The sequence below is a fragment of the Lycorma delicatula genome, chromosome 8 (genome assembly GCF_047948215.1).
Source record: "Lycorma delicatula isolate Av1 chromosome 8, ASM4794821v1, whole genome shotgun sequence".
NCBI lineage: Eukaryota > Metazoa > Arthropoda > Insecta > Hemiptera > Fulgoridae > Lycorma > Lycorma delicatula.
Genome location: NC_134462.1, coordinates 121,914,615 through 121,929,599, shown reverse-complemented (window position 1 = coordinate 121,929,599; position 14,985 = coordinate 121,914,615). Strand labels below are relative to the sequence as shown.

General features: G+C 32.8%; 1 protein-coding gene across 2 annotated transcripts in view; it reads right to left on the bottom strand.

Annotated features, from left to right (window-relative positions):
• Positions 1–14,985, bottom strand: part of LOC142328897 (ABC transporter G family member 23-like) — a 95,569-nt gene that overhangs the window by 69,653 nt on the left and 10,931 nt on the right. For both annotated transcript variants that reach the window (XM_075373036.1, XM_075373037.1), the window contains exons 2-3: positions 3,388–3,617; positions 805–937 (exon numbers count right to left, since the gene is read on the bottom strand). In XM_075373036.1, the coding sequence (XP_075229151.1) occupies positions 805–937; positions 3,388–3,587 (333 nt within the window). In that variant the 5' untranslated portion in view covers positions 3,588–3,617. The remainder of the gene's footprint in view (positions 1–804; positions 938–3,387; positions 3,618–14,985) is intronic.

Sequence of the window (14,985 nt, the reverse complement as noted above, 5' to 3'; positions counted from 1 at the left end):
TTTTTAGCATCTTACAGGCACCTTCTATTAGCAGCAGGTTGCCACTTTGTTGCGGTTGAATGAAGCAACCTTCTATCATTTCTCCGTTTCCTACTTGAGGTTCCAGACATTTCAAATATAGAAGATTCCACTTGAGGATTGCCAAATTTGCAGCTGAGGTGCCTTCTGAGTAAAGCCAGTCCTCGTATTCCTTATAAAATTTTATCTATTCTAAATGTTTGTAGCACTTTTGCACTTTTCAATCGATCCTGATATATTGAAAAGGATTAGAACTTGTAACATAAATTTTATATGCCTGTAATAGAAAGAAAATGTAAAGTATTATTAATGTGAGTTTTTTAAGTACAAAAACCATATTGGTTGCGAATGATGTGACATGAGACACAAGTCATTAATGAAAATGGCAGCTATGCACAAGATCAATAACCCATTCCTTGACAAGCATATTGGGGAAGTATAGTAAAGCCAATTTTCTGTCGCCTTTTTTAGCATGCCAAATCCACCAAAACGCATGTGTCTTTTGGTCCTATAAAACAGTGTAAGGAACATCTTACTCTCAGAAAAAATAATTCTAATTAATGTCTTGTAAGTCAGATACTTTACATGTTTCACAGCTGTAACAATGACTGAGATCGGTAGTGTAAGATAACAAATTAAGTTTATTACTGCTTCTGTTCAGTAAAAGAAATATAAAATATTTTATTTTAATAATTTTATTGGTATTAATCACTTTAGTTTAACTTTTTATTATTACTTAACATTACTAAACTAGGTAAAATATAAAGATAAATACTTTCTATTCACCTGTGGCATTAATCCAATGTTAGATAGTTTTGAATGCTTAACATATATTGCTCCTTTCTCAATATCACTAATTCCCATCAAACAGTTTAATAATGTTGTTTTTCCACAGCCACTTGACCCTAATAATCCATATCTGCAATAATAAAACATGTGTTTTTATTATTTTTTAAACTTATTTATTTTAATTATACTTAGTAATTATTTTAGTTAACATAACATGGAGACTTTCATCGGTTCATTATTTATAAAAGATTTACAGTAAAAAAAAAGAAGTGTATCTATATTCAAGGTTAATCATGTGGTTATTTTATAAAACTGGTTTATTGTTCCTTTTTATTACAAATAATTACTTTAACATTATTATTTCATCATGGAATATTCTTATCATTGTAAGTATGATCAGGTGGGTTCACAGTTAATGCAAGTGAAAAAGTTAACATTCTATTTATGATAATATCATATATAAATCTTCTTTAGCTATTTTCCTGATGTGTACAGTCACCAACATGGCTCGATGTTTTCATTACAAGAAATCACTTATCTTCTAATACTCTTTCAAATTCATATCTTTTACTCTAACTTCAGTCTCTTTCTGTTCCTACACTTTCTGTGGTATCTGTTATTTATCCATTTGATGCAGGTGTTCAAACCATCTAAGCATTCTTTTAGCTACTCCTTGCTGCAAATTATATTACCAAACTACTTTCTATACATATAATAGAAACCATGTACATACCGGATGAACAGCTTAAAACCAAAGTGAGCCAGTTTGAAATGCAGTTATTTGTCTCCTTTAATGCTGCTGTCATAACTGCCACTACTATCACCATGACTGGTTGTGTATGTCCTACTCTTGTCTATTGTTGTCAGTTATAAACGTTTTATAATTCAATACAGTATGATTTCTTTGCAGTTGTATTTTTAAAAAAATGCTTGTTTGATTGAGATTGCTATAGTGGAAACATATGTGCAGTATTTTTTTATTCCTGTTTAGCCTCTGGGAATCATCATCAGGTATTACTTCAGAGAATGGATGAGAATGATATGTATGAGTGTAAGTGAAGTACATTAGTGTCTTGTACATTCTCAGGTCGACCATTTCTGAGATGTGTGGTTAATTGAAACCCAGCCACCAAAGAACACTGGTATCCATGATCTAGTATTCAAATCCGTATTAAAGTAACTGCCTTTACTAGGATTTGAACGTTGAACTCTCTACTTTGGATTCAGCTGATTTGCGAAGACGCGTTCATTACTAGACCAACCCAGTGGGTTACATATGTGCGTTTCAAGAAACGCATCAAATATTTGTCAAAAAATTTCAAATGGCTGTATTCCAGCAAAGAATGAAATGCATGATTTGTTTAAAAATGGCATACAATGGGATCGGTTTTTAACACAAAAGTACAATCATAATTTAAATTTGTAACCATATCATGTAACAACTGTGCAAGAACTTCAGAGAACAGACAAATTGAAACATCTTAGTTATTGTAACTGACTTCTTAAAAGCATTGTTGATGGACAGATAGATCTGATGCTGTATTTCATGTCAGATGAGGCGTGGTTTCATTTAATTGGCATGCTAATTTGCATGACAGCAGGTAAATTACATTCATACATATTCATCTTCATTCATCCTCTGAAGTAATACCTTATGGTGGTTCCAGAGGCTAAACAGAAAAAGAAAGAAGGTAATTAGATGACTGAAAATTCTCACCGGATGTTTGAGTGTCCACTATATAATTAGAAAATCATAAGTTGCGCTGCTTCTGGTAATCAAACAGTGAGGTCATCAATTTTTGACTGGATTATCAATACAGAAGTGTACTGTACAATTTTAAAGAATTCTATGCTCACTTAACAATTAGTGTAAAAGAGTATGGCTTCTTCCAGATGGATCAATGTGTCCCACACGATGATCGATTCACTAGAACCCAATAGAACAAATTGTCAGCAGAAGGTGATAGCTTCAGTGATCCCCAGATTTGCCTAGTTGTGATTTTTGTTTGGGATTGTTTGAAGGATAGTTTTTATGAATCAAATCCTGTTTGTAAGGCAAACATGCAACAAGAAATCGATGGCATTCACAACAACATTTGAAGTTAGGTGATTCAGTATGATTAGTCAAATATGTTAGTACATCACTGCACAGGACGCTCACTTCAAACATTTTTTGTAAAAATATGGTAAATATGTAAACTTTTGCTAATACAGAATTTAATTTAACTTTTCTTTTTTTTTCATATTCATAAAATGATACATGTTGCAACTGCGTTTAGTCTGTAAAGGTTTGATTTTAAGTTCCTCACTCTGTGTAATAAATAAAACTATATGTATTAATTATACATACTACTTTTGGATTTTTTATACTTACATGAATTATCTTGTTTGGAGTCAACTACTTTATTCCTACCTCTTAAGAATCAAACAATGGTCAAAAGGAAAATATGCTAGATTCTGTAATAATATATTTGTAATTATGACATATCATGAGTATTCCCAAAAATAATCATTAACATGCTAAGAACAACAAAGCATATTGTGTCATACATGATAGCAATTTAATTTATTAGTACTTACATGCATCCTTCTGGTACAGTCAAACTGAGATTATTAAGTATTATGTTTGTGCCATATCTTTTACATACTCCTTTTATTTCAATCATGTTGTTACTGTTGTGTTCTAATGAAACCGGTGGTGAAGTATTTGTATCTAAATACTGTGTAATATTCAAAGTACTTTCGGTTACTTTCATTGCTTTTAATGCAGTTGAAGACATTGTATATTCTAGTTATAAATCCTGCAAAAACTAAAAAAATAAATTATATTAAATATTATAAGATTAGTCAGTCCATTTTCATTTTCATCAATCCCATCTACAAGCCAAACCTACAGAGGACAATGATTTTGCACCACAACTGCCACAAACCAAAGTTGTCTAACAGAGCTTTGGTTAGAAATTAGTATATTTTTTTGTAACAGGTAAATCTAGTGTAATTGATAATGATAATTGTTTGATAATGGCCATAGCAGTTTATAATATGTATTATAAAAAAACAGATTGTGTTAATGTACCCCTAAAAATTCTTGTTATTGAATATTTACATCGAAAAAAAAGTAAGACTTATTTCTGTGTTTATTTACAATATAAGTTGGAGGAACATTTTACACTGAACATTTTTATTATAGTAATGTTTGTCATAAAATTTAAAAAAAAACATATGTGGAATTACTGTAAACTACATGCATTGGATCGGTCGCATGATTGTATATACATACAAAATTTTATACCACTTAATTATATTTAAGTGATTTCAAGTCAGTCTTTATGTGAATATAAAAGTATCAATTTTGGCGTCATTCTTGAAACTTGCTTCTTTGCTTAGCTTAATTCTTCAGGTGTAAATTTGATTTTGTCCAAAAGTTAATTTAATGAAAAAGAAATAAAAAAGAGAAGAACATACATTAATCAAAATTAGTGGGCTAGAATGACAATATTTCATTTCAGACAAGGATTAGAATGTGTTTGGTGAGATATCTTGAAATTTTCACAAAAATAACTAAAAGATAACAAAGAAATAATAGAAAATTACATATGTTTTGTCTTCAATAAAAAAAAAAAAAAAAACTGAATTAAATTCTAGAATATTTTATTTAAAAATGGTAGTACACATTCTTCAAATGGGTATGTTTTTATGAATAAAAATAAAACAAAAGTAATAAGTACATTTATATAATTTTTAATGTATTCTCATTGCCCTCTGTTCTCACATATCATTGGATTATTTGTGTATAAGTTTGAATTGAATAAACATTTTAAGTAACAAACATTTACTTTACAGAAAGAAAGTATGCACACAAAGTAAATATATACGAGTATTTACATTTACCACTTGTAACAGGCTAGGACATTGTATGAGAAGAAGGTGCTTATTAGTGAATGCGATAGAAGGCTTGATGAATAGAAGGAAAGGAAGAGGAAGGAAAAGATTTCATATGATGGATGGGATAATTGAAAAGGTAAAATATGCTGAAACAAAGAGGTTAGAAAAGGATAGAACAAGATGAAGAGCAGCAGCTGTAACAGGACCTGCCCTAATGGCAGAAAACTATGAATGAATGAACATATATCACATGTAACAAGACGTTTTAGCTATTTGTTATTTATTTAGGAGTACTATATTCTAGGATGTTAGTGCTTTCATCTGTAAGATTCTTAATACTTTACAATACATAAATTGTTGTCTTACTTAATGCATTAAAAGATAAACAATTATGTTTAAAAGGAAGTAATGAAATATTTAAAAATATATATATATATACAGAGTGATTCAGGAAGAAAGAGAGATAATTTGGGAACCAATTCTAGAGCTTAAAATAAGGAAAAAAGTTCATACAAACATATACTTTTGAAAACTTTATTTATCAAGTTACAGCGAACAAATATTTTGCCTGGATTTCAGTTCCCACGGTGAAATGTGATACTGAAATTTTTAACGACATGGTAAATGTCATGGTCATATATATGTAAAAAACGTGACGTATTACACAAATTCTAATAACAATTTTGAATTCAGCACCTCTTTCTTTTTCCTGTTTAGCCTCTGGTAATTACCATTCAGATAATACTTCACAGGATGAGTGAGAATGATATGTATGAGTGTAAATGAAGTGTAGTCTTGTACAGTCTCAGTTCGACCGTTCCTGAAATGTGTGGTTAATTGAAACCCAACCACCAAATAACACCGCTATCCACGATCTAATATTCAAATCTGTGTAAAAATATCTGACTTTACTAGGACTTGAACGCTGGAACTCTCGACTTCCAAATCAGCTGATTTGGGAAGACGCGTTCACCACTAGATTAACCCGGTGGGTGAATTCAGCACCCCAAAATTAGTTAAAACCACCATATACGATTCTAGATACAATAAGTTTTTTTTTTGTTGACTAGTGTAATTCCATTTATTTGTAAAATAAACGTTGTCGGATGAAATGTTGAAAATATGCTTTTTATCATTTTCAGCATATTTTTTTTGTTTATTTTTTTATTTATGTGTTATAAAGAATAATTTTATCATTTTTATAACGGTTATTGTAATTGTTATCATTAATTGTGGGTAATTATTACCTAATTGGTAATCATTAATTGTTATCATTATATTTCATATTGCGGGTGATATTTGTGGTATCACAAGGCACAATATTATTAACTTTTATTTGACATCAATGTTTTATTTTAACCTAGATTCTTTTCATTAAAAATATTCGATATTACTAAACTTTGGTTAAGGATTCTATTACTTTCATTACATCGCTTACTGTAAATTCTATTTATTTATTTTTACGATTTTATTCATTTAATAGATGATTTTATATTAACTCTTTCTATTGTAATCGGTATAAATGTATAATTTATACCACAAATTTTTGAACATTGTCCAAAGAATAATCTTGGTGTATTAATTATTATTCAAAATTGATCTATTCGTCCTGGAATTTCATCCATTTTACTCTATTGATTGTTCATAAATGAATTACATCAGATGTGGAAACAAAAATAATTCGTAATCGAGTTAAGAAATGTACTGTTATTCGATTATTATTTATTTCAATTAATTGAAATGAAGATATGTTTTCTGGTTTAATTATGTTAATTCAAATTCTATTTTTTTTTAATCTGTTCATATGATCAGTATCATTGATGACCAGTAGTTTTAATGATGGTTGATGGATTAATAATTTCTTCTATTAATTATCTATTAATTGATGAATTACAATAAAAATTAAGGTGACTGCTGGAATTGTTCATATTGCTTCTGTTATTTGACTTTCTATTAATGTATTATTTGATAATGTATGTTTTATTATAAATGCTGTCTATAATAATTCCTACTGTTATAGTAATTGATAATAAGATTATTATAGTGTTGTGAAATATTAATAGTTGTTTTATAGTTGAACCGACTCTATTCATTTTTATTTGTGATACTATTTCTAAGGGAATTATTTTTAATTTACGAATGAATTTTAAGTTCATGGGAATTTTCTGCCTCTTAGAATTTTGCTATCGGTTATTCATTACATGAATGTTCAATAAACATTCTTATAATGAACGATATTCATTAGCTTTTTGATAACTTATATTGCGTAAATTATTCCTAAATTATCAAATGTTATAATTTTACCGATTTCATTATCGTAATAATATGTAAGAATAAGCCAAATCCTGGTAAAATAAGAATATATACTTCTGGATGTCCAAAGAATCAGAAGAGGGGTTGATATAGAATAGGATCACCTTCTCCTGTCGGGTCAAATAACGCGTTAAAATTTCTGTCTGTGTAACGATTGCTCCTGCCGATACCGGTAATGAAGTTAGTAATAAAACCGCAGTAGTTAGTATCGATTAACAAAATAACGGTACTTTTGGTATTGTTATTCCTTGCGGTCATACATTAATTGTTGTCGAGATAAAATTAATTACACCTACGATCGATCTAACTCTTGCAATTCGTAAGGAGAAAATTGTTAAATCAATCGGTGGACCTGAAAGTGCAGTTTGTGCTGAGAGCGGTGGAACCCTCGTTCCTGAGTCCGATCCTACTATTGAGCTTGAAATTAATAGAATAAGGTATGTCGGTAAGTCAAAAGCTTATACAGAGTGGAGCAGTGGAAACGCATGTTTTCTTAAATCGCCAGTAGTCAGCGGCGATTGGGGATATTGACTTTCGGCGACCTCCGATGGACAGCTCAGACTACGCAGTTTCAGTCGCTATGGAGCGTAGAACATCGTGTGTTTGCTGTTGAACAGTGATTTTAGAAAAAATTGATTCTACGGACACGGTTCAACACCTTCCCCGTCGAAATGTTAATATCAAACGTCACGGTGCGGTTCCAGATCGAAATACTATACTAAAAATACCATACTATAATACCATACTATAAAAAAAAAAAGGCCGTTTTGGCCTTTGCCTTTCAGCCCGAACTCCGGAAAACTTAGATAGAGTGACGGGCAATTCTTACTGGTCCAAAACGATCCGCTAGGGGACAGGCTGTAGCGCTGGGTATGTCACATTGTTCGCTTAATCGCATCTTACACGGTGATCTCAATTTTCAACCGTACAAAATAATGATTGTATAGCGGCTAACCGAAAGGGATTTTATGCGACTCAAAGAATTTTTTAGCATAATGAACACTATTCTTACGGAAGATGCAAACGCCCTAATAATAATGAGTGATGAAGCCCGTTTCCATCTGGATGGCTATGTTAATGTACAGAATTGTCTGTATTGGGCGTCGGAAAACTCGCGTTAACTACACCAAAATCCTCTCCGCAGCTTAAAAGTAACAGTGTCCCTACACTATTGTTGATGTCTCCAATATAGGGATTGTCGGTCCTTACTTTTTTGAAGAGGGAAGAACCGCAGTTACAGTGACATCAGCGCGCTACATCGACATGTTAAGCATCTTCCTGAACCGGAAAGACATCGCTTGAACACGAGAGAAATGCGGTTCCAACAGGATGGTGTCACAGCTCACACGGCGAGAGAATCGGTGATGTGGTTAAACAAATGTTTCCCGGACATGTCATTTCACGATTCGGCGATGTTTCTTGCCTTCCCCCCACGCTCTCCCGTTCTGTCGATGTGCGACTTTTTTTTTGTGGGGCTACTTAAAATCAAGAGTGTACGTGAACAAGTCACACGCAGTCGAAGACCTGAAAATTTCATTCGTCAAGAAATTGAGGCTGTGTCGAATGAAATGTTGGAGAAAGCCTCCAACATTGAGCTTTGAGGAGAAGCTCCGAATTTGCGTCAGACAAGGAGGACGTCATCTTACTGACATTATTTTCCGAACTTAATTAAGGTATGTTGATTTCAAAAATGCAATAAGAATATTATTATTTAATGTAAAACTTTTTTTTCTAAAATTAAAACAACCGAAGTTTTTCAGCGGTGAAAAGCATGCGTTTCCTCTGCTCCCGCCTTTATTATTTATTCGTGGGAATGCTGTATCTGAAGCTCCAATTATTATTAAGACTTATCGGTTTCCAAATCCCCCGATTACGATCGGCTATTAATATAAAAAATATTATAATAAATGCATGCCGTGTAACGATTTTATTATAGATCCGGTCATTTTTAATTTCTTTGTTTAGCACCGCTTACCTTTCTTAGCTTCATTCTTTTATCTCTTGTTGACGGGTTTGGGAACCATTTCATCGTCCAATCTTATTGTACTGATCTAATACAATAAGTCTTCAGTACAATAAGTTTTGACGACGGAGTGATTCCGAAACGCGTCAACAAGAGATAAAAGAATGAAGCTAAGAAAGGTAAGCAGTAATAAACATAGAAACTATAGTGATCTTATCAGAAAAGATAATAGTAATTATTATCTTAACAATTAGTTTTAATTATGATCTCGGATTTTTTAGTTCTATTCGAATAATTCTTCTTCTTCTTATTGTATTTAGTAAACTTCTTCGTAGTCTGAAGATAAAGTATAGAGCACCAGTATCTTAATGATTTGTAGAGAAAACTCAATTTTTCATTTATAATGGGATGGCTGATTTAGATTCTAAATTGTGAATGTATTTAAGGTTTGTTGTTTAACCTCTCATTATTTTTTTAATTTCAATCTTTTATCGTCTTGTATTCAATTACGATACTTTATTGCAAATATAGTGAGCTTACTTAGATAATAGTAATTTTAACTTTGAAAGTTAATAGTTCTTTTTTTAACTTAAATCCTTCTTTGTTAATCGTATAAATTAATTAAGTTTTGATAGTATTATTACTGGTATTCCTATTGTGATTACAATAATGGGTAAAATTCTTTCATTTTTTGGTGTTTTTAATTTAAATTTTATTGATTTTTTTATCGATGGTGAAATTATATTTACGTTTAAGAATGTACGTATGAAAATGTACGATTATGATCGGGATAATTTGGTAAAATTTATTGATGATTTAATAAGTATTCATTTTATTAAAACTCCTGATACAGGTGATCGATAGTGCTGAAATTAAAAATTATTATTTAGATGTGTTTGAAAATTAACTTAAAACGTTGATATTATCTTTTTAATAAATTTATTATTAAGTTGAATGTATATTATTAATTATTAAGATAAATGTGAAGAATACAGAACAATTAGTTTAACTAGTCATGCATCAAAAATCTTAACTAGAATTCTATACAGAAGAATTGAGAGGAGAGTGGAGGAAGTGTTAGGGAAGATCAATTTGGTTTCACGAAAAGTATAGGGACAAGGGAAGCAATTTTAGGCCTCAGATTAATAGTAGAAGGAAGATTAAAGAAAAACAAATCAACATACTTGGCGTTTATAGACCTAGAAAAGGCATTCGATAACGTAGACTGGAATAAAATGTTCAGCATTTAAAAAAAATTAGGGTTCAAATACAGAGATAGAAGAACAATTGCTAACATGTACAGGAACCAAACAGCAACAGTAACAATTGAAGAACATAAGAAAGAAGCCGTAATAAGAAAGGGAGTCCGACAAGGGTGTTCCCTATCTCCGTTACTTTTTAATCTTTACATGGAACTAGCAGTTAATGATGTTAAAGAACAATTTAGAATCGCAGTAACAGTACAAGGTGAAAAGATAAAGATGCTACGATTTGCTGATGATATAGTAATTCTAGCCGAGAGTAAAAAGGATTTAGAAGAAACAATGAACGGCATAGATGAAGTCCTACGCAAGAACTATCGCATGAAAATAAACAAGAACAAAACAAAAGTAATGAAATGTAGTAGAAATAACAAAGATGGACCACTGAATGTGAAAATAGGAGGAGAAAAGATTATGGAGGTAGAAGAATTTTGTTATTTGGGAGGTAGAATTACTAAAGATGGACGAAGCAGGAGCGATATAAAATGCCGAATAGCACAAGCTAAACGAGCCTTCAGTAAGAAATATAATTTGTTTACATCAAAAATTAATTTAAATGTCAGGAAAAGATTTTTGAAAGTGTATGTTTGGAGTGTCGCTTTATATGGAAGTGAACCTTGGACAATCGGAGTATCTGAGAAGAAAAGGTTAGAAGCTTTTGAAATGTGGTGCTATAGGAGAATGTTAAAAATCAGATGGTTGGATAAAGTGACAAATGAGGAGGTATTGCGGCAAATAGATGAAGAAAGAAGCATTTGGAAAAATATACTTAAAAGAAGAGACAGACTTATAGGCCACATACTAAGGCATCCTGGAATAGTCGCTTTAATTTTGGAAGGACAGGTAGAAGGGAAAAATTGTGTAGGCAGGCCACGTTTGGAATATGTAAAACAAATTGTTAGGGATGTAGGATGTAGAGGGTATACTGAAATGAAACGACTAGCACCAGATAGGGAATCTTGGAGAGCTGCATCTAACCAGTCAAATGACTGAAGACAAAAAAAAAGTTGAATATGAACATAATGAGAAAAATACTCAAAACTTTTGTTTTGAAATCGATAAACAGATAATCGTTATCGGTGAGTTTGAAAAAGATGCGAATGCTAAAAGTTTTTTTTATTGATGTTTGTTTTATTCCTGTAATTGTTGGTTTTATTATTAATTGAAAGTTAATTATTTGTGTGACCGTGAATGATGAGATAATTTTTTGAATTGTTAGTATTATTTTGCATGTTTTTCATTTTATTACTTTTTTCTTTCGGGAAATAGTATTATTCCTATTTAATTAAAATTCTTTTATTGTTAATGTTCTTTCATTATGAGGCAGTTATTATTAAATAAATAATTAATGTTATTAGGAAATCGACGATGAATCTCTGAATAATTAAGTAACTTTTATTGCTGTTCATTTATTTTTTTGTTATTATTGGTATGATGAAATTAAGTTAATTTCTATTGATATTCGTGTAAATAAAGTATTATATGATGATATTGTTAAGATTACTTTAATTAAATTTATTAGTATAAATGTTAATTTTTATAAATTTATTTTAATCAAAAAGAGAATTAATTCAACGACGGGGTATGAACCCATTAGATTAGCTTAAATTTAGCGTACCTTTTTATGAAAAAAAAAATGTATGATGCGTAAACAATTTTGATGTATTTAGTTTCAGTTTAAAGTCGATTGTACGATAAAGTTGCAAAATTAAAATAACACTATCGATAAAATCACTTGTTTTGTTACATCAAAGTAACCTTTAATCAGGCATTTTTCTTTTTTTAGGTAGATTTCATAAAAAAGCTACCTGCTGTAACGGGTACCGCGATTCGACTTCCGGAAAATTTCGACATATATTCGGGTTTCACATCCCCCAGACCCCAAAATCACCGTTAACTCAAAAGTTTGAAGTAATATATATGTTTTACTTTCTTTGGACACGCGATAACTGCCGTAATTTTGCGCCAATCACTTTCAAATTGTTCCTTAAAAATAACTCGTTCCAAAATCTCGGTCGAGTTAGTTAACGACCAAAATCGGACCGTGGGGGCTTTTTCGAAAAAAATATCGCTATAAATTTCTTATTAAGTAAAATATCGAATTCGTTTAAAGTTCCTACTGTTCTTTGGATAGGAGCCTAAAACTTATCTAAGTAAAGTTTTTTTATATCACCAACCTATGGCCCAGGGAGTGGAAAAAACGGGGTTTTTAAGACAAAAAAATTCATACCTCCCTTAATAGGCACAGCATCGAATCCGTTTAAAGTGGTCGGCGGTAGTCCTCTAAACATTATCTAAAACTTTTGTCTGAAACAAATTTTGATATGACCAACCCTTACGGCAAGAGATGACCAAAATGTTGCTGGAATTGTAAGAAGGTGGAGCTTGTTGTATGCTAAACATGTGAAACTTTTTTCACATGCAATCGTTGTCGTATCGAGTAAATTTGAATTTTTTCTTAACTTTAAGGCGGAAATTTTTTTTATTCCCTACTTAGCACCGGGGAAATCTAGCTCCGCCTTCCGGCGTGCCGAAAGGGATTTTTTGAATGTCTTCTTTTGCTTTATTTTGTTGATGTAGCGACCACATTTTGAAGATCGTTTAAGTCAGTTTCACTTACATCATCGTACTGCCCTGAATTTGTGAAATATAACTTGCAAGTAGAAAATATCCCGTTGGTGATAGGAGAGTCGCAAAATGAATTAAACATTCCGGTTTTTTTTTACGATGAGCTAAGATATGCCTTAAATAATTCTCGTGACACTTCCCTGGAAATGATAATATCAGGCTCAGTATGTTATCACACCTCCCAGATAGTGCACTACGACGTCTTTTTTGTATCTATAACAAAGTTTTCTCTGACCAGGTTTTTCCAGATTCTTGGTCAGAGGCAGTGGTTTTGCCAATATTGAAATCCGGTAAGGATAAATCATTCCCGACAAGTTACTGTCCTATCTCCTTGACCAGTACCCTGTGGAAGGTGACGGAACGAACGGTAAACCGTCGTCTAGTGTGGTACCTCGAGAGAAACTCCCTGATTGCCCTAGAATAAGGCGGTTTCCGCCAAGGCAGATCCCGTAGTTGTCCTGTCGGAAGCTGCTATTCAAAAAACCTTCTTACTTGAACTTCACCAACGACTGTTAGCTGTATTTTTTGACTTGCAAAAGGCGTACGACACCTCATGAAGGAGAGAAATCCTAAATACACTTAACGAATGGGGTGTAAAAGATAATCTCCTCGCATTTATCAGGGGTTTCCTCAGTAGACGGTCCTTCCGAGTTCGAGTTGGAACGACGTTATCTGAAAGTTTCACTAGAAAACGGAGTTACTCAGGAAAGTATCATAAGTGTTACTTTTTTCCGTACGATAAATATTATAAAAATCTGCGTGCGAAAACCGGTTATATGTTCTTTATTTGTAGATGATTTTTGCTTAGAATCGTGGTCTAAATCTGCTGGATTCATGATCGTCTCGGAAAAAACCAAAAGCATTTACTTTTCCCGGTTCAGGGAACATGTTGACTCTAAATTGTATTTACGTGGTGAACCGGTTGAAGCGTGTACGCGGATTAGATTTCTAGATATGTCGTTTGACCGACGACTAACACGGATAACAAGTTTGAAGGAGCTGAAGGTAAAACGTCTAAAAATGTTAAACATGCTGAGAGTTCTGTCTAATACCCGTTGAGAGCCGATCGTATATGCACGCTGCGCTTCTACCGAGTTCTGGTCCGTTCCCGCTTGGACTACGGTTGCGTAGCTTATTCGTCAACCCGGGCCACCGCACTAAAGATGTTCTATGCGGTCCATCATTCATTCATTCGTCTTGCCTCTGGTACTTTTCGCTAAAGCCCCGTGGTAAGTCTGCCGGTGGACAGTTGCGAGCCGTCTCTTTGTAACAGACGGAAGAAGCGAATGGTATGCTCGTATGCGGTGCATTAAAGGGGCAACCGACCCACCCGATCTTTGATGTTATATTCTCGAACCGGCATGTTAATCAATACCAGGAACAGCCGAGATCTGCTACTCCACTAGGCATAAGTGCTCAACTCGTTTTCTCAGGTTGTAAGTATACAATCGCCTCCAGTCCTTACTGTTGCTCCATGCTATTACCCTCCTTGGCAGCCCTCTCAGTTAATTATTGCTTTGATTGTTTTTCAGTATTATAAAATGAACACAAATCCGGTTGTTTGACAAAACGAATTTTATAATATTATAAATAGCATGAACCCTGATGTTAGAGTTTATAGGGACGGCTTTAGAAACGTTAATTCTGTTAGTTGTGGCTTTATTGTTGGCAACAGAAGGTACATGTTTGGCCTTCCCAACATCACCAGTGTTTTTTTTTGTAGAACTGTATGCCGTTAAGAAGGCCTTACATATAATTAGCCCAAAATAAACATGTATTTGCTTGTTAACATTCCACGAGTGCCCTACAAGCGATTAATGACGTGTACTCTTAGACACCCTGTTATCTGTGAGCGATATTCATTATGTCATTTCGGAAGTAACTAGACGTAATACAAAAGTGAGCTTCTGCTGGATCCCTAGTCGTATAGGAATTCCTATATGGAATTGCACGCTCATCTCCTGATGAGCGCGCAGATAGTACAGCAAAGGAGGCTTGTCTCTAGCCTCCTTTCACCGATCATGTCGCTTCTAACGGTCTTTTCTCATTCCTGAAGACATAATGAATGGCAAAGTGAACGGGATGCTACCACGAACAACAATTTTCGCCCTAGTAAGAACACTGTTT